Source organism: Protomyctophum bolini (assembly GCF_963924005.1).
Source record: "Protomyctophum bolini genome assembly, chromosome: 3".
NCBI classification, from domain to species: Eukaryota; Metazoa; Chordata; class Actinopteri; order Myctophiformes; family Myctophidae; genus Protomyctophum; species Protomyctophum bolini.
Window position 1 is genome coordinate 50,484,752 of NC_137864.1, and position 26,352 is coordinate 50,511,103.

At 42.3% G+C, this 26,352-nt stretch overlaps 1 protein-coding gene across 2 annotated transcripts in view; it reads left to right on the forward strand.

The window, feature by feature from the left end:
* gne (glucosamine (UDP-N-acetyl)-2-epimerase/N-acetylmannosamine kinase) overlaps nt 1–26,352 on the forward strand; it is a 56,889-nt gene that overhangs the window by 3,390 nt on the left and 27,147 nt on the right. Inside the window, exons 1-3 of one of the 2 annotated variants that reach the window (XM_080759219.1) lie at nt 8,197–8,376; nt 19,314–19,385; nt 20,051–20,208. In XM_080759219.1, the coding sequence (XP_080615345.1) occupies nt 8,338–8,376; nt 19,314–19,385; nt 20,051–20,208 (269 nt within the window). In that variant the 5' untranslated portion in view covers nt 8,197–8,337. Of the gene's footprint in view, nt 1–8,196; nt 8,377–19,313; nt 19,386–20,050; nt 20,209–26,352 lie in introns of those variants that run through there. The other variant, XM_080759220.1, reaches the window with a different exon arrangement.

Below are 26,352 nucleotides of genomic sequence, written 5' to 3' on the forward strand. Positions count from 1 at the left end.
TCTAAAAATGTCAAGTCGTTCTTCGATTTTTCAAAAATAGCAGACCTACAAGCTCATAGCGCGCCACTCGGTGGCGCGCTATGAGCTTGTAGGTCTGCTATTTTTTAATGGCTAAAGCATAACATGATGCTGACACCGAAATGGGTTCCCGTTCAGAATGGGTTAAATGTGTCCACTTCAACTGTCCTTAATACTTGAAACAGTCTCTGGAACTATATACATGCCCATAATTACCCACTTAGATATAATACACAGCATCCCTACTTTACCGTATATATATATATATATATATCTGTCCGATATTTTATATTCCATCCTAATTGGCTAACATTGGCTTTCAAAGTTTGCAGGACTGGCCAAAGCCTCGAATCATAAACGCAGCGTGTCATTTTATTTACGTGACATCTTTCACACACTTTCCTACTAGGAATATATCCCACCCTTTTCACTTTGGCCTGTTATAGCACCACCAACAGGTGGATTTCTGCAAAACACATTTTTTTACATTAAAGGCATATAAGAACAAATGGCACCCCTTTTCACATTGGCCTATAGCGCCACCAGGAGGCCACCTGCCCTGGTGGAGACCTGTGCCCCGAGGGGCACTTTTTCTTTTTCTAATTATTTATATATGTTTTGTATCAGGGTTTATATGTGACCACCATACCATTAAAACATATATAAAGCAACATTTTTTAAAATGTCAACATTGTATTATGCTTTAACCCATTCTGACCTGAGATCAGATTCATACGAGGTTTCCACTGGACACACACTGGTCTGATTAACCCATTCTGACCTGAGATCAGATTCTAAAAATGTCAGTCGTTCTTCGATTTTTCAAAAATAGCAGACCTACAAGCTCATAGCGCGCCACTCGGTGGCGCGCTATGAGCTTGTAGATCTGCTATTTTTCAATAGCTAAAGCATGACATGATGCTAGCACCAAAATGGGTTCCCGTTCAGAATGGCTTAAGTAGCATGTATCGTGTCAAACTCATGATTCTGTATCCATTCCAAGCATTAGTTTAGCACAAAAAACACTCCTTGGGCTAAAAACGGCCATAGCCGTCATCACAAATGTGATGAGGTCAGCAATCTTGCCTTACATAGGTTGTTAATGGTATGGTCACATTATTCACATATACATCCCCCTATAAAAAAATTGCTCAATACCATTACCGACAGCCGGTCAGCAAGTGGATTCACGAATCTATGTATATAGACAATATTTTTTGGCCAATACAAAAAAACCAAATGCCCCACTTTAAACAAAAAAGGCCTGTTTGCTGTCAGGCAACTAGCAAAAATGGAGTACCCTGATGTAAAGATTTTGTATTGACCTGTACTTTTGTTTTAACTTAACTGCCCATTCTACAAACTGTAGAAGCGATTCTCAGAAACCAGCTTTAGATCTTTGATTATTTGATTTATACAGGTCTCCTGGTACACATCAGGGTGTTGTAACTATGTCAACATCAAGAAGAAGTCCGTTTCCTCATGCCAAGTCCATCCTAGCCTACATACAACAACAAGCTTGGCGAAGTGTTGCCAATAATGCCATTCCCTCATGTCAAATAGCAGCCCTGTTTTTACAGTTAATCTTAGTTAAGTGTATAGTGGCATCACTTAGTGTCTTAGTCAGTAGACATGTGAAAGTCAAACCCTGTGGGGGTCAGCTCCGGCTTGGCTTGCCACATACTGTAATCTGGGTTCAATTTCTCACCGCATTAAACAAAGGCCACATAGTAGTGTAGTTAGTGTGCACTAATACCTTGTATGCACCAAAACACATTTCGGGCCCTATATCTTGCACGCTGCCTTACCCCTTATCCCTAAACATTTTTGCCATTTTTTTTACTATTTTGGAAAACAAAACGGCTATTTTCACAGCTTGTACATCTGCTAGTTTTGAATAGGCAACTTATATGCATAAAGTGGTTATTGCTAAATTTGCTGTTGACCCTCTGGAAGTCCCCCACGGACCCCTGGGGGTCCCTGGACCCCACTTTGAGAACCACAACATGACAGTGCTGTGAAACAGAGCCTGGTTAGGCTCTACCATGCTGCACATATCAAACATTGTTGTTTAGCCAACAATGTTTTGGCGATACAGGAGCCAGGTGAACGTTTTCTAAACTTTTCTAACATTTAAAAGCATAGTAAAATCACACCCGTGTGAACTGAGTGGTGCAACTCCCCCCTCCTTCTCCCCCCCCTCCTCTCCTCTCTCTCTCTCATTAGCAGGCAACAGTGCAGCACTAATACTATCTCTCTCTGTTTCTGGCACAACAGCGCCCCTACTGGTACTGATAGTCATTGGCTCATTAACCAACGTCACATAGGTGAACACATAGGTGAACACAGACATTGCTGTTCCTTGGAGTGGTTGCACCACTCAAAAATAGTAAGACAAGTTGAGGCAACCCGGCTTCCTACTTCAATCAGAAACACTAGCCCGAAGGCAAAAACCTTTAGCATTCCTTTGTTTAGTTATTAAAGGACTCTTTCAGTGGGAGGATTTGGCCTTTAGGCTAGGAATCTTCTTAAGGTTCAAGGTTATTTTATTAGTGTCCCCGAAGGGCAAATGGTTTTACAGCAGGTCATAAGGCATTGAAACATGTGAATACATCAGTCAAACCAAAATTATTGCTGCTGGTCGCAAGCATGAGCTGCGCCCGGCCTACTGGCATCTTCAGAAAAGAAAGAAAGGGGATAGGTGGGGTGGGGGAGGCTTGGGGGGGGGGGTTAATGACAGAGAGGGAGGGGGGGGGTAGGGGCAGATTATCACACACATTACAGTTGCATTGTGCAGGCACGAAATTACTTTGGTGGGGGTGGGGTTGATTTTGGGTCTGAGACAGATAAAAAACACTGATCCTAACGCCAAGCTTCTTATTGAAGAGCAGGTGGGGGGGGGGGGGGGGGGGGGGTAGCGACCGCCTTTTTCAGATAGCAAAGTAGGGTATCGTGTCCACAAGACAGTCAGTTACAACACTTGGCGTAGCTTGTGGCTGTCGTGGCTTGTAACTGTTGCTGGTGATTAAGGTGAAAGGATTAGCAGTATCTTGTCGATCTAGTCGATCTCGCCGATCTCGCCGATCTCGTCGATCTCGTCAATACTCCCAGGGCCGCGGCGTGGACGCTCCTTTCATGACCCCCAGGCTAGGAATAAAGATGCAGAATGCACTACACTACACTTCCCTTTGAACTGTGGCCAAATTGGCCATATCTTTTAGCTCAGTGGTTCTAATCTCAACCTGGGGTCCTGCAGGGAACCCTGGGGGTCCTTGACGGGGTGTCAGGGCAGGGGGTTCCACGCAAAATTAGGAACAGTTTAACCCATTCTGAACGGGAACCCGTTTTGGTGTTAGCACTATGTTATGCTTTAGCTATTGAAAAATAGCAGATCTACAAGCTCATAGCGCGCCACCGAGTGGCGCGCTACGAGCTTGTAGGTCTGCTATTTTTGAAAAATCGAAGAACGACTGACATTTTTAGAATCTGATCTCAGGTCAGAATGGGTTAAGTGAGTATGTGTGTGTGTGGGTGCCTGCCTGGCTAGGTATGAGCACGAAAACAGCATGGTTGTTTTTCACTACCTGTGCGTTTCTCACACACAAACAAACACACACGCACAGCACAGTGCCAGTACAGTACAGTACAGTACAGTACAGTACAGTACAGTACAGTACAGTACAGTACAGTACAGTACAGTACAGTACAGTACAGTACAGTACAGTACAGTACAGTAGAGTAGAGGGTACAGTAGAGGGACCCCCACACGGTAACTCTGTCATTTCTCAACCGTTTCTGGAACCCCCCCCCCCCACCCGGGGACCCATTTATTGTTCTTGTTTTATTACTTTGTGCTTTATTACTATTCTTTGCTTTATCCATAGTTTTCTATCTGTTTCTCCTAATTCTTTAACTTCTCTTATTTCCTCTTTTAGCCAGGATTCAGTGTTTTCATACCATCTCATTACTTTCAATGGTATGACATCACTTTTTTCTTTCTACATGAACTGCTACAACTGAAAGACTGCATGTGCCCACCTCCATTTCCTCTAGTCGCCACAGATGCAGAAGTGAGCTCCAGTGGTTAAAATGAGAGAGAAGTAAGGTGGGAAATCACCAGCAGCAAGCTGGCAGATGCCATTAGGCTATATTTTGTCTGGGGTGTACATTTCTCTCTTCCATAAGCCTCTTCGACTAGTGATTTGAAAACCCTAGACTTTTTGTTTTGTGTAAAAGTTAGAAGTTCAAGTGGTATTACCTTTGTTACTTCTCCCCATGGCTAAGAAGCATGTCGGGTTTAACCACCTTCAACCTGGTGTCCCTTTCGCTAACAAAATAGCCAATCTACAAGCTTGTAGATAGGCTATTTTCGCCTCGCAACGCCAGTGTACCCCAAAGTATAAACATTTTAAGTGATTGAAGTAATATGGATTGTCTTCAGACAAATTCTCACATGAATAACTAGCTGGTGTGATGGTGACATCAAACTTGATGTTCAATCTCCTGTTTTTGTTGTCTCCTCAAGCTCCCCAACCCCCTTAACCCAACAATGACTCAGTGCTGAAGATTACTGGTCATTGTTGTAAATGTAGACCATGGGTGGACAGCATTTCCCCCCCAGAAGGCCACAGTTACTGACTTAGTAAAGCCAGTATGTTGCTCATGTGTGGTCTAGAGCAGCGGTTGGCCGGGACCCCCTGGGGGACCCAAATGATTTTGGGGCTTCCTCAAGTGTTGTTTCATCACTCAACAGTAAACAAACCAGCATATACTATACAGGGTATCTTTTTTGACCATTCATTACTGCTTCAAAAGTAACGAACAAACTATACTATAAAAATTGGCCAAATTGTCAAATATTATTACCAAAGAAAATCAGTAAGATGTATCTGTAACAACTCCTACAATTAAGGGTCACAAGTCAGGGTGGGGGTCCCCAGTTCAAATGAAAAGGTTTTTGTGGGTATCCAGCTGAGTTTGGGAACCCCTGGACTAGACTACACCTAAAAAAAGACATAAAATCAACCGCATTGGTTGTTCAGGATTTTCTGTTTATAGCACGCCAAGAGCCTGTCCTTACCATTGACAGGTTATATATAGAAACACTTCCTCTTAAACTATACGGAAATAGCAGAACAGCTATTATCTTGGAATTACTGTCCTGTTCCACACCTTAAACTTATTTGCTTGCTCAATGTTTCACAATCGCTTTTGTAAGAAGGGGCGCATAGTTTTGGTCCAACATCCCAACAGTCCAACACGCAATAGTCCAACACCCTACCTACCCCAAACAATAGCCTAATCCTAAACACATGCGGAAGCCACAGGTGTGTCTTAACTGGCCACGTATGTCGGAGCCACGGCTGAGTGACTATTGGTATGTCGGGCTAACGCATGCCCCCCTTTAAGAAGCCTTTCTGAGTTTCTGTTACGGTTCACGTTTGGCGCCCAACAGAAGAATCACTGATCACGTAGTTTCACAAAAGTTCTCCCTGATATTGTGGGGAACGTTTTGTGAACCCAACATGATCTTTTGAATCAAAACCGGGAAAGCATCTGTGTCATTTTAAAATGTATCTAGTATATATATATATATATATATATATATATATATAGCACCAGTAAGACGCCCTGAGGGAGAGAAGCCATCTCACCCTAAGCTCAATCATTCTTTTCAGCTTTTGTACTTTTTCATCATTTTTGAAAAATGTGAAAGTTTTGAAATATAATGGGTTAATCTTGCCTAGTGTCTGGTTAAATAAAGGCTTTATAAAATAAAAGATACAAATCAGACCCGTCTGAAGTGAGTTGTACTGTACTGTACTGTACTGTACAAGCCCTCCTCCCTGGCCTGTGTGTGTCTGTGTCTGTGTGTTAGGCTGTGCAACAGTGACACTTGGTGGTGGTAACGCCATAACGCTATTTTCGTGCTCGGACACAGGGACAGACACATCCACAGTTCCACACACACATAGCTGTCTATAGGAGTGGTTGCACCACTCAAAAATAAAAGTCACGCCTGGGGAGCCTGTAGGGAGTGTTGGCCATAGTGTCCTAGGAAAAGGGAGGATCAGACATCCTGTGTTATAGCTGAGCTTGTGGTCATTATTCATTGTTCTGTCTGAGGATTAACCTACTTTGCTGCTCTGTTTTATGTTGTCTCTCCTGACAACAATTGTTCGCCTCCTGTGTCTCTACTGTATTTTCTCTGTCTCATATTTACAGTGGCATGAGGAACACCATAAAACACAATACACATTATCACAATGCTCGATCACTGCTTTATGAATATAAAAGGTGCTATCTAAAGTTGTTGTGTTATCCCAGGCTCGGTGGTGTCTCAGTTGGAACTGTCTCGTGTTCTTGGTTCTCAAACATTTTCATGCCAAGAAGTTTTGTCAGCTTTTGTCAAGTGTTTTCTTTTCATTTCTTTTTAAATAGTCAATCTTAACAAGCTCACAATGCGAATAGACGAAAAGTGTTTATACTGTAGGCTACACATTATCGCAATCACTCGATCACTGCTTTATGACTTATCAACTGGACTGTTGAGGCATTGCATTTTGTTTGACTCGGTTCCACAGATCTAGATTTTCACAGACGGACGGACAGAGTGCAAAACATACTCTCTCCCCATGCCTTCGGCCTGGTGGAGACAACTAAACATACTCTCTCCTCATGCCTTCGGCCTGGTGGAGACAACTAAACATACTCTCTCCTCATGCCTTCGGCCTGGTGGAGACAATAAAACATACTCTCTCCCCGTGCCTTCGGCCTGGTGGAGACAACAAAACATACTCTCTCCCCGTGCCTTCGGCCTGGTGGAGACAATAAAACATACTCTCTCCCCGTGCCTTCGGCCTGGTGGAGACAACAAAACATACTCTCTCCCCGTGCCTTCGGCCTGGTGGAGACAACAAAACATACTCTCTCCCCGTGCCTTCGGCCTGGTGGAGACAATAAAACATACTCTCTCCCCGTGCCTTCGGCCTGGTGGAGACAATAAAACATACTCTCTCCCCGTGCCTTCGGCCTGGTGGAGACAATAAAACATACTCTCTCCCCGTGCCTTCGGCCTGGTGGAGACAACAAAACATACTCTCTCCCCGTGCCTTCGGCCTGGTGGAGACAATAAAACATACTCTCTCCCCGTGCCTTCGGCCTGGTGGAGACAATAAAACATACTCTCTCCCCATGCCTTCGGCCTGGTGGAGACAATAAAACATACTCTCTCCCCGTGCCTTCGGCCTGGTGGAGACAATAAAACATACTCTCTCCCCGTGCCTTCGGCCTGGTGGAGACAATAAAACATACTCTCTCCCCATGCCTTCGGCCTGGTGGAGACAATAAAACATACTCTCTCCCCCATGCCTTCGGCCTGGTGGAGACAATAAAACATACTCTCCCCCCGTGCCTTCGGCCTGGTGGAGACAACAAAACATACTCTCTCCCCATGCCTTCGGCCTGGTGGAGACAATAAAACATACTCTCTCCCCATGCCTTCGGCCTGGTGGAGACAATAAAACATACTCTCTCCCCATGCCTTCGGCCTGGTGGAGACAATAAAACATACTCTCTCTCCGTGCCTTCGGCCTGGTGGAGACAATAAAACATACTCTCTCCCCATGCCTTCGGCCTGGTGGAGACAACTAAACATACTCTCTCCCCATGACTTCGGCCTGGTGGAGACAATAAAACATACTCTCTCTCCGTGCCTTCGGCCTGGTGGAGACAATAAAACATACTCTCTCCCCATGCCTTCGGCCTGGTGGAGACAATAAAACATACTCTCTCCCCATGCCTTCGGCCTGGTGGAGACAATCATTTGGGGATCCAACTCCCAGTTTGAGAACCACTGGTCTCTAGGAGACTCCAAGCTAGCATGCGTCTAGTGTCAGAGAAGAGGATGCTGCATTTCATGCACCACACACACACACACACACACACACACACACACACACACACAGGAAGGAAGGAAGTGGAACACACATTTCCTCTCACCCTCTCCCTCCCGGCCAATCAGGAGCTCGGATGCAAATGAGCTACCCCCGCGCGGCCCCTCCCCCCCCCCGTTCTATGTCTGCGCCGGCCTCCCTCTGTCTCTTCCTTTCATTCTCTCCTTTTCCTCTGCTGCCTTGCTGGCGTATCGCTAGGCCTTTAGTCTGTAATGCAGCGGAGGAGCCGAGCTGGCCTGGTTGATGCCTAGAGAGAGAGAGAGAGAGAGAGGGAGAGGAGAGGACAGGAGAGGAGAGGAGAGGAAAGGAAAGGAGAGAGCAGAGCAGAGAGCGTTTTGGCTTATAGAATCCAAAGAGGTGTGGGATGGATATCCATCTGGGACCCATGGGCAGAAACCCTCATGTGAGTCAGATGCCTTGTTCTGTTTTCATGTCTTCTCTCTTAGTCGGTCTGTCTGTTTTTCTCTCTCTCTCTCTCTCTCTCTCTCTGTATGTGTGTCCCTGTCTCTCTCTCTCTCTTCCTACCTTTAGGCTGTTTCATTCTGCCTTATCTATCTCACATGCTTCACTCCCTGCCCCCATAGCATAGCACAGTGTTGGCCGGCTGCTGCTGATGCTGTCTTGTGATGCTTGTTTAGAAATCGCGCGGGGGTGTGTGTGTGTGACTGTGTGTGTGTGTGTGTGTGTGTGACTGTGCGTGTGTGTTAGTGGGCGTGCTGAGTGAGGTTTAGGCAGAACCACAGGATTTATAGCATAAAATGTCTCTGTGGAATTATGAATATTTTGTGGTGGGAGGAAAAAGGCATGACTGCATGCCATGGCCTGGAGGTTTTGTGCTTGTATGTGTGTGTGTTCATTCATTCATTGTATGTGTGTGTGTGTGTGTGTGTTTATTCATTCATTGTATGTGTGTGTGTGTGTTTATTCATTCATTGTATGTGTGTGTGTTTATTCATTCATTGGACTTCATCACATGTTTACAGATATATATTTTTTGTAAATTAGATTTGTTCAGCGGGTTGGAGTTGTCCCGTATTACGGTCAGTTCATAATTCCACAAGCCCACAACACGTTGCGTCTGCGATGTGCTGTTATGTGGTCTTGTAGATCTTCTACGTTCGCCGTATACAACGAAGCATAAAAGAGGCCATGGGCTCTCAAAGATGTCCTGAGACAACAACAACAAAGGGTGGTGCAGGAGGACCTGTCACAATGGCCCATCTGGCACCCAAACAAAGTTGTCACGGCTGGGAAGAAGAACCCATAATAGAACCACTCACTCACACACGTTCACGAAAGAACAGATCATCACCACACCAAAGGAATGTCCTAATAATCTAATTGTCATTCTGTAAAACGCATTATGTTATGTTACACACTACTACACAGACATGCTCAAAACGGTCATCAGCTGCCTTTGAGCAAAGACACATTTAAATCTCCGGCCTGCTTCACTGGAGCTGAACTTCCAGGCAGTACAAACTGTACTAACAGTATAGAAGCCCACCCAGTCCACCCTCCCCCGTCACTGTTCTTCCAGACCACCGCTGTAAAGCAGCTATTCTGCCGTCTAAACTTGTTGAGTAAAGCAAGGGTTAAAATGTGCACTGAGAGTGTGTGTGGGACCTCGGACGCGACCCCCCCCCCGCCCACAACACATGTGGGTGTGGGTGTGTGTGCGCCACACAGACAGACAGGCAAATCTAATCTCACTTTTTTGTGTGTGTCTAATTTTGTGGGACACATTGTTCTGATCGTGTTACACACAGCAACATGTGTGCAGAGGCCACACAGTTTGTATGTGTTAGTGTGGTTGGTGCAACGTAGTGAATCAAACTAATCAATTCAATCTATTATTAAAAAAATATATATAGAGAGAGAGATTATTAAAAAACAAATACAAGTATGTATACCATATCGTCTGTCAGGTGCACGCGTATTTTAATGCTTTTGTGTGACACTGTAGTAGGATCAAGTAGGGCTCTAATTTACAAAAAACAACACACAAAAACTCAAAAAGTTTAAAAATATAATGTTGATAGGAGGTTTGTGTATATGTAGCTCTGGTCCATAGCCAATGCAGGGCAGAATTGGCTATGCTACTTTCGCTTTTAACTCTCACATGGAACTCAGACCAGCCTCTCCTCTTTAGCGTAAATAATAATAATAATAATAAAACTTTATTTGTATAGCACCTTTCATGACATGAAATGCAGCTCAAAGTGCTTTACAGAAAAATGGAGGATAAAAGAAAAGCAAGGCAACAACATTAAAAACAAGCAGTAATGAGGACATGAATAACAAAATAAATAAATAAAAGATCAATTAAAAGCAATGTTGTAGAAGTGGGTCTTGAGCTGAGCTTTAAAAATGTCTACAGAGGCTGCCTGACGAAGGTACAGTGGGAGCTTGTTCCATGCCGACGGCCCGTAGAAGCAAAAAGCTGCTTACCCGTATTTTTTAGTTGCCATTTTCTTTGGCAAAGCGAGCAGGCCAGCAGTGGAAGACCTTAGGGCCGGCGGTTTGGGACATATTTAGGCAGGCAGTCATGTAGGTAGGAAGGTGCGAGACCATTGAGAGCTTTATAGACAAGTAAAAGAATTTTAAAATCAATCCTAAAAACAACCGGAAGCCAGTGCAGTGATGCCAAAACTGGAGTAATATGTTCTCTCATCTTAGTTCTAGTTAAAACTCTGGCTGCTGCATTTTGGACAAGTTGTAATCTGTCAGTTGTTTTCTTAGGCAGTCCTGAAAAAAGTACAAATAGGCCAAAAACGGATTTTGTTTCCACCAGGGAAAAAAATACTTTTAGTTACTCCAATGCGCCCTCTACTGATATTGCCCAGAGAACTGCCTCATAGAGAATATTTTTCCTCCGGTGAAAAATGTGTGTGGTGGGGGCATACACAGTCCTGCCTTGATCCCGCCTCTACCTGCCGTTGATTGGCCAGGCCGTTTGGTGGCCCGGTGCATCGACTCTGCCTGAGAGTTCCCAGATGGGAGCAGGAGGGGGCGGGGGAACCCTGTGTACTCTCTGCTGCCCCATCTGGCGGATTCAGGTTAAGTCAAGTCAAGTCAATTTTATTTCTAGAGCACATTTAAAACAACCAAAGGTTGACCAAAGTGCTGGACAGCATAAAAAACAAACATATACAAACTAGGCAGGCAAAATGCACAAAAAAGATACAGTAAAAACATTTTTCACGAGTAAAATAAAAGAAGTACAGAACAAGACAAGAGATGGGAGAGCACAGCAACACATTATTAAAAAGTGGGGAGGGGCATGTGGTGTTAAAAGGCCAGGGAGAGGCTCAGGTTAGGCTCAGAGTGCGTCCACTAAGTAAGTAGGCTTTCTAATGACACAACCCGCCTTTGTTTTGGTGAGTAGCAAAAACGCTCTTTTTAAATATACGCTAAAGAGGAGAGGCTGGTCTGAGTTCCATGTGAGAGTTAAAAGCGAAAGTAGCATAGCCTTAATGCAGGGCAGAATCATAGAAGCATTGGCTATGGACCAGAGCTAGTGTATATATGGTGTCTTCAATCAGTACACAACCTGACTTTCATGTGTGTTGTGCTTCATCAGTAGGACCGTACGACGTGTCACATTCTGTCGACAGTCCAGTGCATTTCCCAGGAGAGTGTGCTCATGTGTGTCATGTTGGTGGTGTGGTGGTGGTCCAGACCTGGGGGACAACATCTAGTTCCGTGGTTCCCAAACTGTTTACTGTTTAGGTCAAGATCCCAAAAAACTCTCACAATGCAAAAAAACGCTCACCACTTCATACTTCATTGTGAGCTTGTAGATCTGCTAATTTAACTAGTATTTCACTTCTTGTTTCACTACTTCTTAAACATTTGTTTTCTAATTTATGGAATTTCTTAAAATGTAGTTTGATTTCTTCTTGGAATTACTGAAAAAAAGAAATATTGATTCTTTTCTTTTAGCCCACAAATAGGTTCCAACCCACAGGTTGAGAAGCAGTGATCTGGTTCTCTGTGTGTTGAACCAGAGTGTTGGCCTGACGTGGCCTCACAGCCACAGAACACTGCTCTGGTCTGAAGCAACCATTAACGACCATTATTAGTGATAATCATTCCTAATATTACGTTTCTTTTTAGAAATCGAGAATAGGGTTAGTGTCACTGTTAGAAAATGTAAGTTGACGATTTAGTGTCATTCCGTTATATACAAGTGTCCGCCCTGAAACTGGGTGGTCGGGGGTTTGATCCCCGGCCGGTCATACCAAAGACTGTAAAAATGGGACCCAATGCCTCCCTGCTTGACACTCGGCATGCATCAAAGGGTTGGATTGGGGGGGTCAGTCCCTGCTTGGCACTCAGCATCAAAGGGTTGGATTGGGGGGTCAAATCAACTAATCAAATGATTCCACGGCTGCAGCTCACCGCTCCTTGGCTTACCGGAATATTGAAATACAGAGATATTTAGCATTGAATAAAAGTAAGAAATCATAAATGAATGGAGAAAAAAAGAAGAAAAAGGAAAGAATATACTGTGTATGGATTGAACCGTGAGTCTGTCCATGCAGCGCCTCAGTGAAATGCATTAAGTTAATGCAAGGCCAAAACTAATTAATTATGGAATACTGTAATCAAGTAGTCATTGTTCGGATCAAATGACTGATGATGATGATGATAATACAGACAATGTCGGAAGTTGTATGCTCAAGCAAACACTATTGCCCGAAAGTTCTGTCATTGTTCCACTAAAGTGAAAGTGTCGCTTTATACTGCACACATGTGGTCATAAAAAGTCTAGCATGCACAGGTTGCAAGTTGCATATTATAATGATGCCATGAGAATACTCCTTAAGCAACCCAGAGGGGGCAGTGCTAGCCAGATGTTTGTCACTGCCGGAGTGAGGACTTTTAAAGCACTTCTAAGAAATCTAATGTTTAAGTTTATGAAAAGGCTGGATGTGTCAACGAACAGTATCATTTGTAGCTCTTTCAAGCCCCTCAGTGAGCTGCAAGTTATGTATTTGTTTTACATTCTTTTATGATTTTTTATTGCCTGTTGTATCTCTTGTATGTTAACTCCGTGTATGTATCCCTATGGACCGGAGTCTGCTAATAAAGTTGAATTGTTCATTTTAATTGGCTGTCCAGTGTCCACGTCAAACGGTGAATATCAGCAGTCAAAGGGCTTTTATTGCAGATGATTAAAGTACAGTGTCCTTTGTCCTTTTCATAATTATGCTTTTATATTGTTTTGTATTGCAACACAGTTACCTAAAAGATGATCGTCCGTGCCAACTTCATTCCATTCACTGCAATAAAAGTCTTGCTTCACTGCCATCCTTTGACCATGCACTGATATTCACAGTTTGACGTAGGACAGTTAATACAATTAACAATTACTTCGATTGGATGGGCAGGACGCACGTTTGGGTGGGCTATGCCCACCCTTGCCCCCCCCTTAGAACCGGCCCAGAATTTGCCATACAAAAAATTGCATTTGAAAACCCCTAACCAATTATTTTTTAAATAGGACAAATAAAAAATATTGCGATTAGACGATTATGTAATAATTGTGACAGGCCTAATTATTGAGTAAGTGTTTTTTATTTATTATTATTTCTTTTTTGGGGGGTGGGGGATAATTTCTTTCTTTGTCCTATAATCAACTATATACCATTAGTCTAACTTAAGCCCTATTTTCGAGAACAGTATTGCACAGAAATAGCAAAAATCTACAAGCTCAAGTAATGAGAGGAAAGGAAGTACGACAGACATTATGAATTGAACAAACCATAGCCCTGGTCCAGTGCTTACAGCTTACAGCACTGCACTCCCGTGCAAGGGTTTACAATTCCCAGCAAATAAACAAAACGACGTAACTACCAGTACTCACCGACACAAAGCCTAGCTAGACCTTAAGGTAAAAGTCTATTCTCGAAGTTGGGAAGCGTCTCAGGCCCCCAGCTTCTCTCTAAGATGCACTATTTTAGTCATTAAATTAAATGAATCCAACCAGATTGGCGCAGGTAAAACCCGAAAATGCCGTAGTAGAAAAGATGACTTGGCGTTGGCTGTATTAAAATGGCACAAAGTGCATTTCATAGAGAAGCTGGGGACCTGAGACGCTTCCCAGCTTCCAGAATAGACTTTTACCCAGCCAATCAGAGGCTTACGCAGTGATGGAGGGTAACTAATTTACTCAAGTACAGTTTTGAGGTATTTGTACTTTACTTGAGTATTTCCAATTGCCAGTACTTTTTTACTTCTACTCTCTGAGACAAATATTGTACATTTACTACACTGTTTTTAAAACTTTAGTTACTACTAGTAACTTCTGCAGATTTTGATTATTATTACAAAACATACATTAACCACTTCAGCCCTGTACATTTTGGCTATATTCAAAATATTTGTATACATTTGAAAATGTGAGATGTGACATTCTGCATATGTGAGTTCTTTCTACTTTTGGTATTTTGATGCCCATACTTGTGTACTTTTACTCAAGTACATTTTGAGTTCCGGATTTACTTGTTACTTGTTGTAACGGAGTAGTTCTACATTGTGTTATTGATACTTTTACTTAAACCCATTTTGGGCGGGAACCCCGTTTGGTGTTAGCATCATGTTATGCTTTAAAGCTATTGAAAAATAGCAGATCTACAAGCTCATAGCGCGCCACCGAGTGGCGCGCTACGAGCTTGTAGGTCTGCTATTTTTGAAAAATCGAAGAACGACTGACATAGAAACATAAGCTTTTTCAGAAAACTGTCAGGATTTAGAAGACATTTATAGAATCGTTCCCTGGTCAAAATGGGTTAAGTAAAACAACGGCGTACTTTTTCCACCTCTGGGCTTACATCAGTTGTCCCTTACTGGTAAAACCCAGACATGAGCACTGATGAGTGGAACTGTTGACGTAATGAGATGGGTGGATCTGTCTGACTCTGTTTGCCTCAGATTGGTCTGACTCTGACCACCCGAGACCAAAATGCTGATTCATACCCTGTTGAGAATATCAGATCTCACAACACTGAGCATCCGCACCGTGTTGTGAGCTTGTATATCGGCTATTTTCAGCACAAGACACTGCAGTGTGACGGAGCACAAACTCTTAACTGGAAGTTGAGTCACTTGACGTCTCCTCTAGTGTAATTAGTACTAATTACCTAGGCGGCTGGATTCATGGTCCCCTTCACATTATAACCAGACGGTGAATGATGGATGATGATGTTTTAATGTTTTCAACTTTTTTTGCTGTTCCAAGACTGTTTGTTTGTTTGTTTGCCACGGGTCATGTCAAACTATCAGACCAAGTGAAGATCAGTCTTTAACGATAAATAATGTAGATTTATGGAGGCAGCAGGTTAGGAAATGAGGCTAAGGAAATATTCACGGACACCGTTGGGAAAACAAATCACAAAATGTAACCAAGCATTCCAGAGTGGTGTTTTTCTCTGTTAACTATATCTATCCAGTTACTTTATGTTAGAGTCTGACCAATATATCGGTCTGGCCAATATGTTGTTCATTTATTACCGGTACTTAATGTTTTTGACAACATTGATATCAGCAATTATTCCACTATAGATTCAACCTGGTGACCTAGTATACTTTGGGCATGTCATTCTACTGTAGGTGAACATTTAAAAAAAAAACAGACAATCTACAAGCTCACAGCACATCACGTTGTGAGTGTGTGTAGATTACAATTTACAATTTACAATTTAGGCATTTAGCAGACGCTCTTAATCCAGAGCGACTTACATTAAGCAAGAACAAAAAGCATGGGGAATACATCACATAAAAACATTTATCATGAAACATGCGTAAGCTAAGAAAGTAACAGTGGAATATCTATAATGAAACTATACATATAAGCTATACATCTATAGATTGGCTATTGGCAATCCTCTTTGAACTGGGTCACGGAATGACGGAACACATTTTAAGTGTTTAGGTTTGGGAACCACTGGCCTTTTTGATTTGAACGAGCTTGCCCTGTAGAATTGTAAATGGTTTGGCACATGGCTGGCTGTGAGAACAGTGAGACAAAGGAGCACCAAGCATGTCACTGTGCTGCAGAATGCAGAAGCATGTCACTTTATAAGATCCGGATCGGGACTCGAACCTGTGACACTCTGTCAGGCAGCCTAGGTGCCCAGAGAGCTATGCCAGCCCTCTGGGCAGTCACTGACTGACTACATCTCTGTTGGCTGGTTTTATACAAAGTCACACACAGCCAACTTTAGAGAGGGGAATATATCACTGGCTAACCAGATCAGAATGTTTCGTAAACCAATGGGTTATTTCCGGACGTTTTCACAATATTAAATAAAGCCCAGCACATTTGCTGTATCTAGTTTATCAACCTGTGGATATTTGGAACAAAATGATATATTTCTATGTCAATATGGCATATTAAGTGTTCTGTCATTCCACATATATATAAGGTTAATAAATAATAATGCTCCAAATGGGACACAGCTGTCGTTATCCACCTGTTAAAAAAGATTTGGCTGTGGTGATTCTTCTTCTGTCTATTTGAAAACCAATGCAGAAGTTGTCATTTAGATGTCTGTGTTTGATGAGAGATTCCACTTAGCAATTGTGGCTGAACCGAACCTATCTGGGCAGAGGAAAAACCTTCTTCTGACCAACTGAGACTTCTAATAGTAGAACCGGAATCCCTTGCGGCAGGCCTCATTCCTGATCATGTATTCAGTGTGACTGTTAAGCCTGGTTACACAGTAACAAGGAGAATACAGTGGCTGTTTCCTGTAGTGAAAAAGCCACCTGGCTCCACCAGAGAAATTCTGCGTTACATAACATCGCTGTCAGGCAGAATCCTCCTATCTCCATATTCTAACATTTTGTGTGTTTTTGTGTAAATGATATCATACTAACTACAGCGTCACACAAAAGATCCACAAGCTGGAAACATGGAGCAAAGCGCCATTTTTTTTAAAAGCTACTTTAGAATTTTAATCTTGAAAATGTTAACAGATTTGGACATATGAGGTTACCACCCATCAGAGACGATAAGAAATTCAAGAGTATGACCATGGCACAGATTTCAGTGGCAGCCATGCATGGCATGCTAGCTCCACAGTCCCCTTTTCAAAGATGTATCTTGTGTTGCACGTCATTTTTCTGCTCAGCTGGCTAAAAGTTAACGTGTTGTCACAATAGAAATGGCGGTGGTCACTACCATTGTTGCATTTGAAGTAAACAACTTAGGCTGCTATTTCTTGTCTGGTGCAAAAAACACTTTATGGCTCTGACTTTTTGTACAATTCCAGGGCGGAGGCCGGGGCAGTCCTCCTGGCTTGGTAAACATTGTGTTTGTGAAAAGCTTGTACCGGCCATGAGGACAGTGTGTTCTAGAATGGATGGAGCATCAACACATCTGTGCACAGGCCTCTATAGGTCACTCCAGGCCAATATTGACTCTGGGCCTTGATCAACATGGCGGGGAACAAAGGCGGTGCGGTGGTGGGGTGCGGTGGTTCGGTCAGTGTGATACCAGGAATCATCCACAGTCCAGCCTGGTGGGGGTCATTAGGGGTCCCCCTTCTTCCCCATGCCAATTATCCCATTCTGACCTGAGATCAGATTCTAAAAATGTCTTCTACATCCTGACAGTTTTCTGAAAAGGCTATGTTTCTATGGCAGTCGTTCCTCCGCCAGCTGACGTCCTGTGACACACAGCCATGCAGGGCTGCAGGCACACTACACTGGAACAGTCTGCTTTGAATGAATGAATAGTTTATTTCGGTGCTTTACATTATCATTTGCATTTAAGTTTGTTTGGTTTTTTTTCCAAAGAGGTACAGTAGCACCGAAAAGGTCTAGGCTGAAGCCGAAGCTTATATATAGCCTTTTGGGAGGGGTGCAGTAAAAGGAAATCTGAAGGTTGATTTCTTTTTTTTGTCTTGTTTCTTTTTCAATCTTTTATTTTAACCCATTCTGACCTGAGATCAGATTGTAAAAATGTCTTCTACATCCTGACAGTTTTCTGAAAAGGCTATGTTTCTATGGCAGTCGTTCCTCGATTTTTTCAAAAATAGCAGACCTACAAGCTATGAGCTTGTAGATCTGCTATTTTTCAATAGCTAAAGCATAACATAATGCTAACACCAAAAGGGGTTCCCGCCCAAAATGGGTTCTAGTCTGAACAATAGCGGTTGTTTCATTCGATGCTACAGTCCATGCATATACCATAATAATAACTTGAAAGTAATAATTGACTAAATTAAATTAATATATAGTTTATCAAACTCAAATTATTACCTACGTATCACTGTTTCACTCGTACTGCTTTGGTGATCAATAATGGTGTATATCTCATCTTATTGTATCTTATGAATCTTATCTTATCTTTTAGATAAAATACTAAAATTGTCAAAAGTTATGTTGTTGAACTTTTTTGTTCTTTTGAAAATCTGAAAAATGCAAACATACTGAACACATTGTGATCTGGGAACATGTCAATTATATTGGAAAACTGTGAGCGTAGCAGTAGCAACTAAGGCAAACAAATACATACATACTCTGTGTATAAAGTCTGACATATTTGGCATGTTTGTTGTTGTTTTTTTTCCTTCACCGTTTTGTGATGTTCATTCACTGAAATGCAAAAGGCCTGGACCCAATCCCTGACTGTCATTGGCTTAATGCTTTCTGTCATCACTTCCTGTGGTCATGGGCTTGAACATTTTGCGTCTGCATGTCCAGCTGACAGGATGCCAATTTGCATACTTTGCCGTTTGCCCTCGCTTTTCAACAGAGCTCGTGAGAAAGTGGAATGACTTGAATTCCTGGAATGGCATGCACGTTCTCCCACGGCCTGAACCATTGTATACTGTAGTCATCAGTACAATCCTTACTGTTAGTTTAACTCGCCGTACAAAACACAAATGGAACCAAAATGCTATTTGGTTCCATGATACGCTCTCTGATTTGGAGGTCAATTAATTGTTTGTTTGTCAAATCCGTTTGTTTCCATTTGTAACCTCTTTTTTATGTTAAATTAAACACTGAGGATTTTTTCGGGTATGAAAGTGTAACTGCATACTACTGATGATGATGATGATGATGATGATGAGTGGCACAGAGATTAATTTAGCATAGTTGTCTTTGTGTTATGTTTTGTTTCCATGCCTCAGCGTCTGCATAATAGGAAAACTCATGTGAGTATGACCCGTGTTTGTTTTAATGAGTGGACGACCAACCATGCTTTCACACTGTCCTAACTCTGTCTGTCTGTGTGTGTGTGTGTGTGTCTCTCTCTCTCTCTCTCTCTCTCTCTCTCTCTCTCTCTCTCTCTCTCTCTCTCTCTCTCTCTCTCTCTCTCTCTAGGAGCTGTACTACTTGAGAATGCAAAGGAGCAGGGAAAAGATGGAGAGGGGGATACTGGAGGAGCAACATCAGGTGTGTGTGTGTGTGTGTGTGTGTGTGTGTGTGTGTGCGCGTGTGTGTGTGTGTCACTGTGGCGGCGTTGGCTCAGGGGTAGAGTGGCTGGATGGTAACCGCAGGGTTGCCAGTTCGAACCCGGGATCCCCCAGAGAAGTGTCCTCCTTGAGCAAGACACTGATCCCCTAATCGCTCCTGATGTGCTGGTTGGTGCCTTGCATGGTTTCCGCCGCCATCAGTGTATGAATGTGTGAATGGGTGAATGTAATGCACAATCTATGTAAATCGCCTTGGCTAAAGGCGCTATATAAATGCACCATTTTACTGTGTGTGTGTGTGTGTGTGTGTGTGTGTGCGCGTGCATGCGTTTGTGTGTCTGTCTGGCCTCTACAGACAGACTAAGGTGTTGTCTGGCGATCTGTGCCCTCAAGGAGCATCTGTGTCAGGTTATCGCATCGTTTCAGAGTTAGATGAACACTGAGGATGACAGTGTAATGGTCATTACATTAGACATGTAGTGCTGACTCTGAGCATCAGGATTTAATTGAGTGAAATGTGTGGCTGTCTGTCTGTCTGTCTGTCTGTGTGTCTGTCTGTCTGTCTGTCTGTCTGTCTCTCTCTCTTTCTCTCTCTCTTTCTCTCTCTCTCTGCATCTGTAATTCAACCGTTACCTTTGCCCACAGGTGGTGCACATGAAGAAGAAGCTGAGGGTGTGCGTGGCGACCTGTAACCGGGCGGACTACTCCAAACTGGCCCCCATCATGTTTGGACTCAAAGCCCAGCCGGACGACTTTGAGCTGGAGGTGGTGGTGCTGGGCTCGCATCTCATCGACGACTACGGGTACGTTCACAGCCTCTCGTGTGTCACGTGACCGAGTGATGGTGTAGCGCAGGGGCGCCCATACTTTTTTGACTTGAGAGCTACCTTCAAAATGCCCAGCTAAATGAGATCTACCCACCCAAAATCTTTCTGAAAATAGTTTAAAAAAAAATTACCTTTGGAATAGTGGCATGGCGTTGATGTCACATATAGAAGGGTGAAAATGGAATTGGTTGTTTTTTTTAGTAGGCCTATATAACTTTGTAATGCTACTGAGGTTTGTGCGCAACACTTTTGAAAACATAGATCATCTTGCATTGTAGGTTTGAGCTGAGAGGCCCTTTTTTTTTTTTTGAACTTTGTTTTTATTTCAGTTTAGGCAACTTCACAGAATTACAGGTATACATTTTTCTTACAACTGATCTTTTTTTTCTTTTTTTTTTTTCACAACCTCAGCTGCATACTTTCACAGGATGTATAAATGATACACTCATACACACAAACAACTTCACATACTTTTACAAGTACTTCACAAACAAACAAAAAAAACAAAACAACAAAAAATACAGGTATACAGCGAGACAAAAACGACAGAGCGACGGCAGCAATGGGAGGTAAACAATACTGGGAACAGACATACTGGAGATGGAGGAAGGTGTATGGGTACACCAGAAGGTCTGAAGAGAAGTGTATTTGGTTACTCAAGATTCCGAAAGCCTGCTACCTCGACAGTAGAGGCAGTACAGGACTCCATCTTTTACTAAATATGTTTGGTTGAAGCCTCAGGGCATAAGTAATTTGTTCCATCTGGTAGATGTCCCATATTTTTTCCACCCACATACTGTATGTTGGTGGGGCTGGTTTCAGCCATTTAATTGTAATACATTTGATGGCCGCTGTAAGCAGCACATGCAATAAATATATTTTGGCTCTACTCTCCAGACCTTCCGGTATCACTCCCAACAACATTACTGTGGGATCCTCTGGGATGTTTTGACCAAAAACTTCTTCTAGTGCCTCAGACACCTCTCTCCAGAATGGTCTCAATTTGGGGCATGTCCAAAATATATGAGTGTGATTCCCGATATGTGCTCCACAGTCCCTCCAGCATCTATTTGAATGATCTGGACCCATTTTGGCCACTATTTGAGGCGTCCTGAAAAATCTAGATATTACTTTCCATTTAAATTCTCTCCAAGTATTCGAGTTGGTTACCAGGTGCGCTTCACTACATACCTCTCCCCACGTATCCGTTGTTACTTCTATACCTAATTCAGCCTCCCATTTCTCTTTTATATACAGTGTATTATTTGGGCAAAGGTCCAAGAAGACTTGGTAGAATTCCTTGATTACCTTGCCATCGCCAAATTCAAATTTGAGCAACAGCTCCTCAATAGGAGTGGGTTTCATGGCCCTCTCCCAGTCCTTATGTTTTGTTAGAAAGTCTCTCAGTTGCAAATATCTGAAAAAATTTGTCCTTGGGAGCCCGAATTCAGTCCGTATCTGTTCGAATGATTTAAGACCATCCTTATTAACTAATTGGTGTATGCTGGTTAGGCCGAATTCTGTCCAATTCCTGAATCCTACATCCAGTTGAGCTGGTATGAACTCCTTTATGTAACCAATATGTGTTAGCGAGGAGATCTGTTTAGGTAGTCCAAATGAAGTTTTTATTTTTCTCCATATTTTTAAAGTAACTCTAGTCCACTCGCTCATTTGGATCTCTTTCAGTGAGGTATCTAGGAAGGGCACAACGTGGAGTGGTTGCGAACAGAGGCTTTTTTCAATATTTAACCATCTAGTATCCTCAGTTTCCTGGAGCCAAATTGTTAGTGGTTTCAGCTGTGCCGCCCAAAAATAGTGTCTCAGATTTGGGAGTTTTAGTCCTCCAACCTCCTTAGATAACTGTGACGTTTTTAGCCTCACTCTCGGTCGTTTCCCCTGCCATATAAATTTAGAAATAAGTCTGTCCAATTTGTCAAATATGATTTTAGGAATATCTACAGGTAGCATCTGGAAAGGATAGAGTAGCCTGGGGAGAACATTCATACGTATACTCTCAATTCGACCCAATAGAGAGAGGGGAAGTGCCGACCATCGGTTTAAGTCTTCACTAATAGTCAGAATTAATTTTTCGTAGTTGGTCTCATATAATTTGTCTAAAGATAGGGGAATAAAAATCCCTAGGTATTTAATACCCTCCTCAGGCCATCTAAACTCACTCTGGATTTTAACTGTTTGTGGTATTTTACTGCTTATGTCCATAGCCATTGTTTTGTCCACATTTATTTTGTAGCCCGAGTAATACCCATATTCGGAAATTAACGATTTTAGATATGGGATTGTTGTTGCCGGTTCTAACAGATACAGTAGCACATCATCAGCGTATAACGATAGTTTGTGCTGTTCCCCGTCGATTGTTACTCCCTTTATATTGTTATCATCTCTAATCAACTGCGCGAGCGGCTCAATACTGATCGCAAACAGCAGGGGTGATAGCGAGCATCCTTGTCTACAACCACGTTCCAGTGTGAATCTATCAGAGAGGAAGCCGTTGACCTTGACCGCCGCCTGTGGGCCAGAATATAGAGTTTGTATCCACTTTATGAAGTTGGGGCCGAATTTGAATTTCTTTAACGTTTGAAGTAAGTATTGCCAAGAGACCCTATCAAATGCTTTCTGCGCATCCAGAGATAACAACATCACTTCCTGTTCCTTCACTATAGGGTGAGTCATTATGTTCAGTAGTCTGCGTATGTTGTCTCCATAATATCTTCCTGTAATAAACCCAGTCTGGTCGGGGTGGATGATGTTGATGATAATTTTGTTTACTCTTCTGGCCAGAATGGCTGTTAATATGCGCATATCCGTATTCAATAATGAGATGGGTCTGTAAGACTGGCATTTAGTAGGGTCCTTACCCTCTTTGTGTATTACAATTATCGTCGCTTCTCTCCATGAAGGAGCCATATTGCCGCACTTTAGTGCGTGATGATAGGCTTTTAATAATAAAGGAGAGACGATTGCCTTAAAGGTTTTATAGAACTCATTAATGTACCCATCCGGCCCTGGACTCTTATTGTTTTTTAATGTGGAGATTACTTCTAGCACTTCCTCTGCAGTAATTGGACGGTCTAATTCTTTTGAAGCAGTTTCTGATAACTCTGTCAGTTTTATGTTCTCCAAAAAATGTTTCAGTTCTTCATTGTCTGTGCATGTGTCTGTATTTTTATATAATGTTTTATAAAATTCTGCAAATGACTTTGAGATCTCGTCTGGCCTTGTAAGTGTTAAACTATCTGACTTCAATTTCTGTACAATATTAGAAGATTGTTGTTTTTTGAGTCTCAGAGCCAGTAGCCTACTAGCTCTGTTTCCAAACTCATAGTACTTTTGATTAGTGAATCTAAGGTTTCCCTCGATCTTTTCAGAAAGGTGGTTATTAAGGTCTCTTCTTGTTTGTTTGAGCGCATTTAATAGGTTCAGGTTGGATGTTCTTTTATGCTGTTGTTCAAGATCTCTTATTTTATCCTCTAATTCCTTTCGCTTTGCCTCTCTCCTCTTCTTCCTCGCACTAGCATACGAGATAATACAGCCCCTTAAGTAAGCCTTAGCACAGTCCCATAGAATAAGAGGCGATGTGTCATCTGACATGTTTGTTTCAAGGTATTTCTTCAACTCGGAATTTACCAGTGTAATGAAGTCCTCATCATTCAGAAGGGAGGCATTAAGCCTCCACTGTCTTGTTGTAGGTCTATGTCCTATATCCCAGTCCACCGAGATAGGTGCATGATCCGAAATAGTGATTGGAAATATGGTTGTATCGATTATCCTATGTATTTCTGATTTGGGAGTGAAAAAGTAGTCCAATCTTGAATACGACAAATGTCTATTAGAAAAAAAAGTAAAGTCTTTAGCTCCAGGAAATTTACTTCTCCAAATGTCTACTATTCCTGTCTCTGTAGATAAATGTTTCAGCATTTTGCTCATTCTAGAGGGAGGAGTTTTGGGTATAGGATGTTTATCTTTAAACTGTGACATCACACAATTATAGTCGCCACCTTTCAGCAGGATGCCAGAACTATATTGTAACGTCATATTAAATATTGTTCTGATAAATTCAGGGTCATCTTCATTGGGAGCATAAACATTCATAAGTGAAATTTGTATGCCATCAATTGTGCCATTTAGTAAAATGTATCTTCCCTCTGAGTCTTTATGAAGTGAATCTAGCTTAAAATTGACTTGTCTATGTATGAGAATTGCCACCCCTCTTTTCTTTCCTGATTTATGTGAGGAGAAAAACACTTTGTCTGCCCAAGATTTTTTTAATTTTTCATGCTCAGCGTCTGACAAATGTGTTTCCTGTAGAAGTGCTATCTGGCATTTATATTGTTTTAACTGGTTTAGGATTTTCTTTCTTTTCACTGGGTTATGAAGACCCTTGACGTTATAGCTCAATACCTTAATTAAACCTATCATTTAGTCGTGTTAAATTGAGAATATTTGAAATAGACACTGCTGAGAGGCTCCGTAGAGGTGAATGGGATTTAGGTGGAGCACACATGGGAAGGACTGCATTTGAATATAGTCTGATAAGATATGTGGTCGTGGTTGGAGAGGTGAGAGGCATCAAAAGAGCGTTGATAATCAAAGGATAGGCTAAGATATAGTCATATGCATAGAAACATTGTCGTAGAAGTAGCAACACAGCTGAGCTGTAAGAGAGGTATTTACGTGTCAAAATCATAAAAATATTCATAGAAAACAATAAAGTAAAGACATGAAGTTGCTGTTGCCGAAAACATTACAGTAATAACCCCTCGGAGTAGGGGGGATTGAACAAACAAAACTGGAAAAAATAGAAAATAAACACCAGATACAAAAGGCATCTAGAAATGAACAATCCCTGGGACCTAGTCCCAGGCTGCAGGACAAAGCTAGCAGCTAACGAACACAAGTTCGGGGGGCTTCAAAAAACCCAAGTGGGAGAACGAAAAGAGAGCCACCGGGCTCCCACAGAGCTAGTAGTAATTTTAGAATTAGCAGAAGCGAAGGTTGTAGCTATACAGTCTAACTAAAAAAAATGCACATAGGCCAGTCCTTAAGAATAAAAGATATGTACAAATACAGTGAAACATTAAAAAATAAAAATATAGTTAGGGGAAGTGAGTGGCATAAGAGGGGGATGCTGATGGGACCATACCGTATTAACTATATTACTAAATGGGCAAAAATAGGAATAGAAATATTGTAATGCTAAAAAGAAACAAGATATTAATTGTCCATTAAGAGGAATAGGAAAAGAAATAATGTAGAAGGTTTGTAATTAAAGTGATTAACACTAATATCAGTAGTACTAATAATACTTATTTGGAGAAAAAAAAATAGAAGCAAAGAAATCCAGCAGGATGTAACAATCTGGGCATGACCAGCCAGCAAAGGCTAGACCAGTCAGACCACATACAAGCCCTCTCCACTCTAAGGCAGGGTAACAGCACCCCCCTGTGTATTCTGGCGGTTGGTACCGCTACACTACGTCACAAACATAATATAGGGTGTGCTTGCACCCTTCCGTCCCTAGGCTGTACCCAAACACAATCTAACGAGGGGAATACAATGGAGAGTCAAGACGAAGCATGCTAACGGACTGATGCGCGCGCACACTCATACACAAACAAACACACACACACACACACACACACACACACACACACACCCACCCACCCCCCGGGAGAGAAAAAAAGAGAAACAGTGACGGCGCTATGAAAGAGAAAGTAAAGAAAACAGTAAAGCTACACAGGTCGCAGGAAATTATTCACATGTTACGGATAGGACGTTATTGACAACACAGGCAAGAAAAATAAATAAAAAGTTAAGTTGGAGAGTACACTTAACCGCTTTACGGACTATTAAGGATTAAGTGGCAAAGGGATCATTATTATTTTTTGGCTGCACACTACTAAAGGTATGTATGTGCGTCAACTTTACACCTTTGGTGAGGAATCAAGATACATACAGTTATGGAGTAGGTTGGGTCTCAGGCGTGTCGGTTGGCTCGGACAGTCCTGTTATGGATTTGGCATATGCCAAGGCTGCAACAGCGTCCAAGAATTCCTTTTCCACATTGTTGTAGGTGACGACGAAAGTAGATGGAAATTTGAT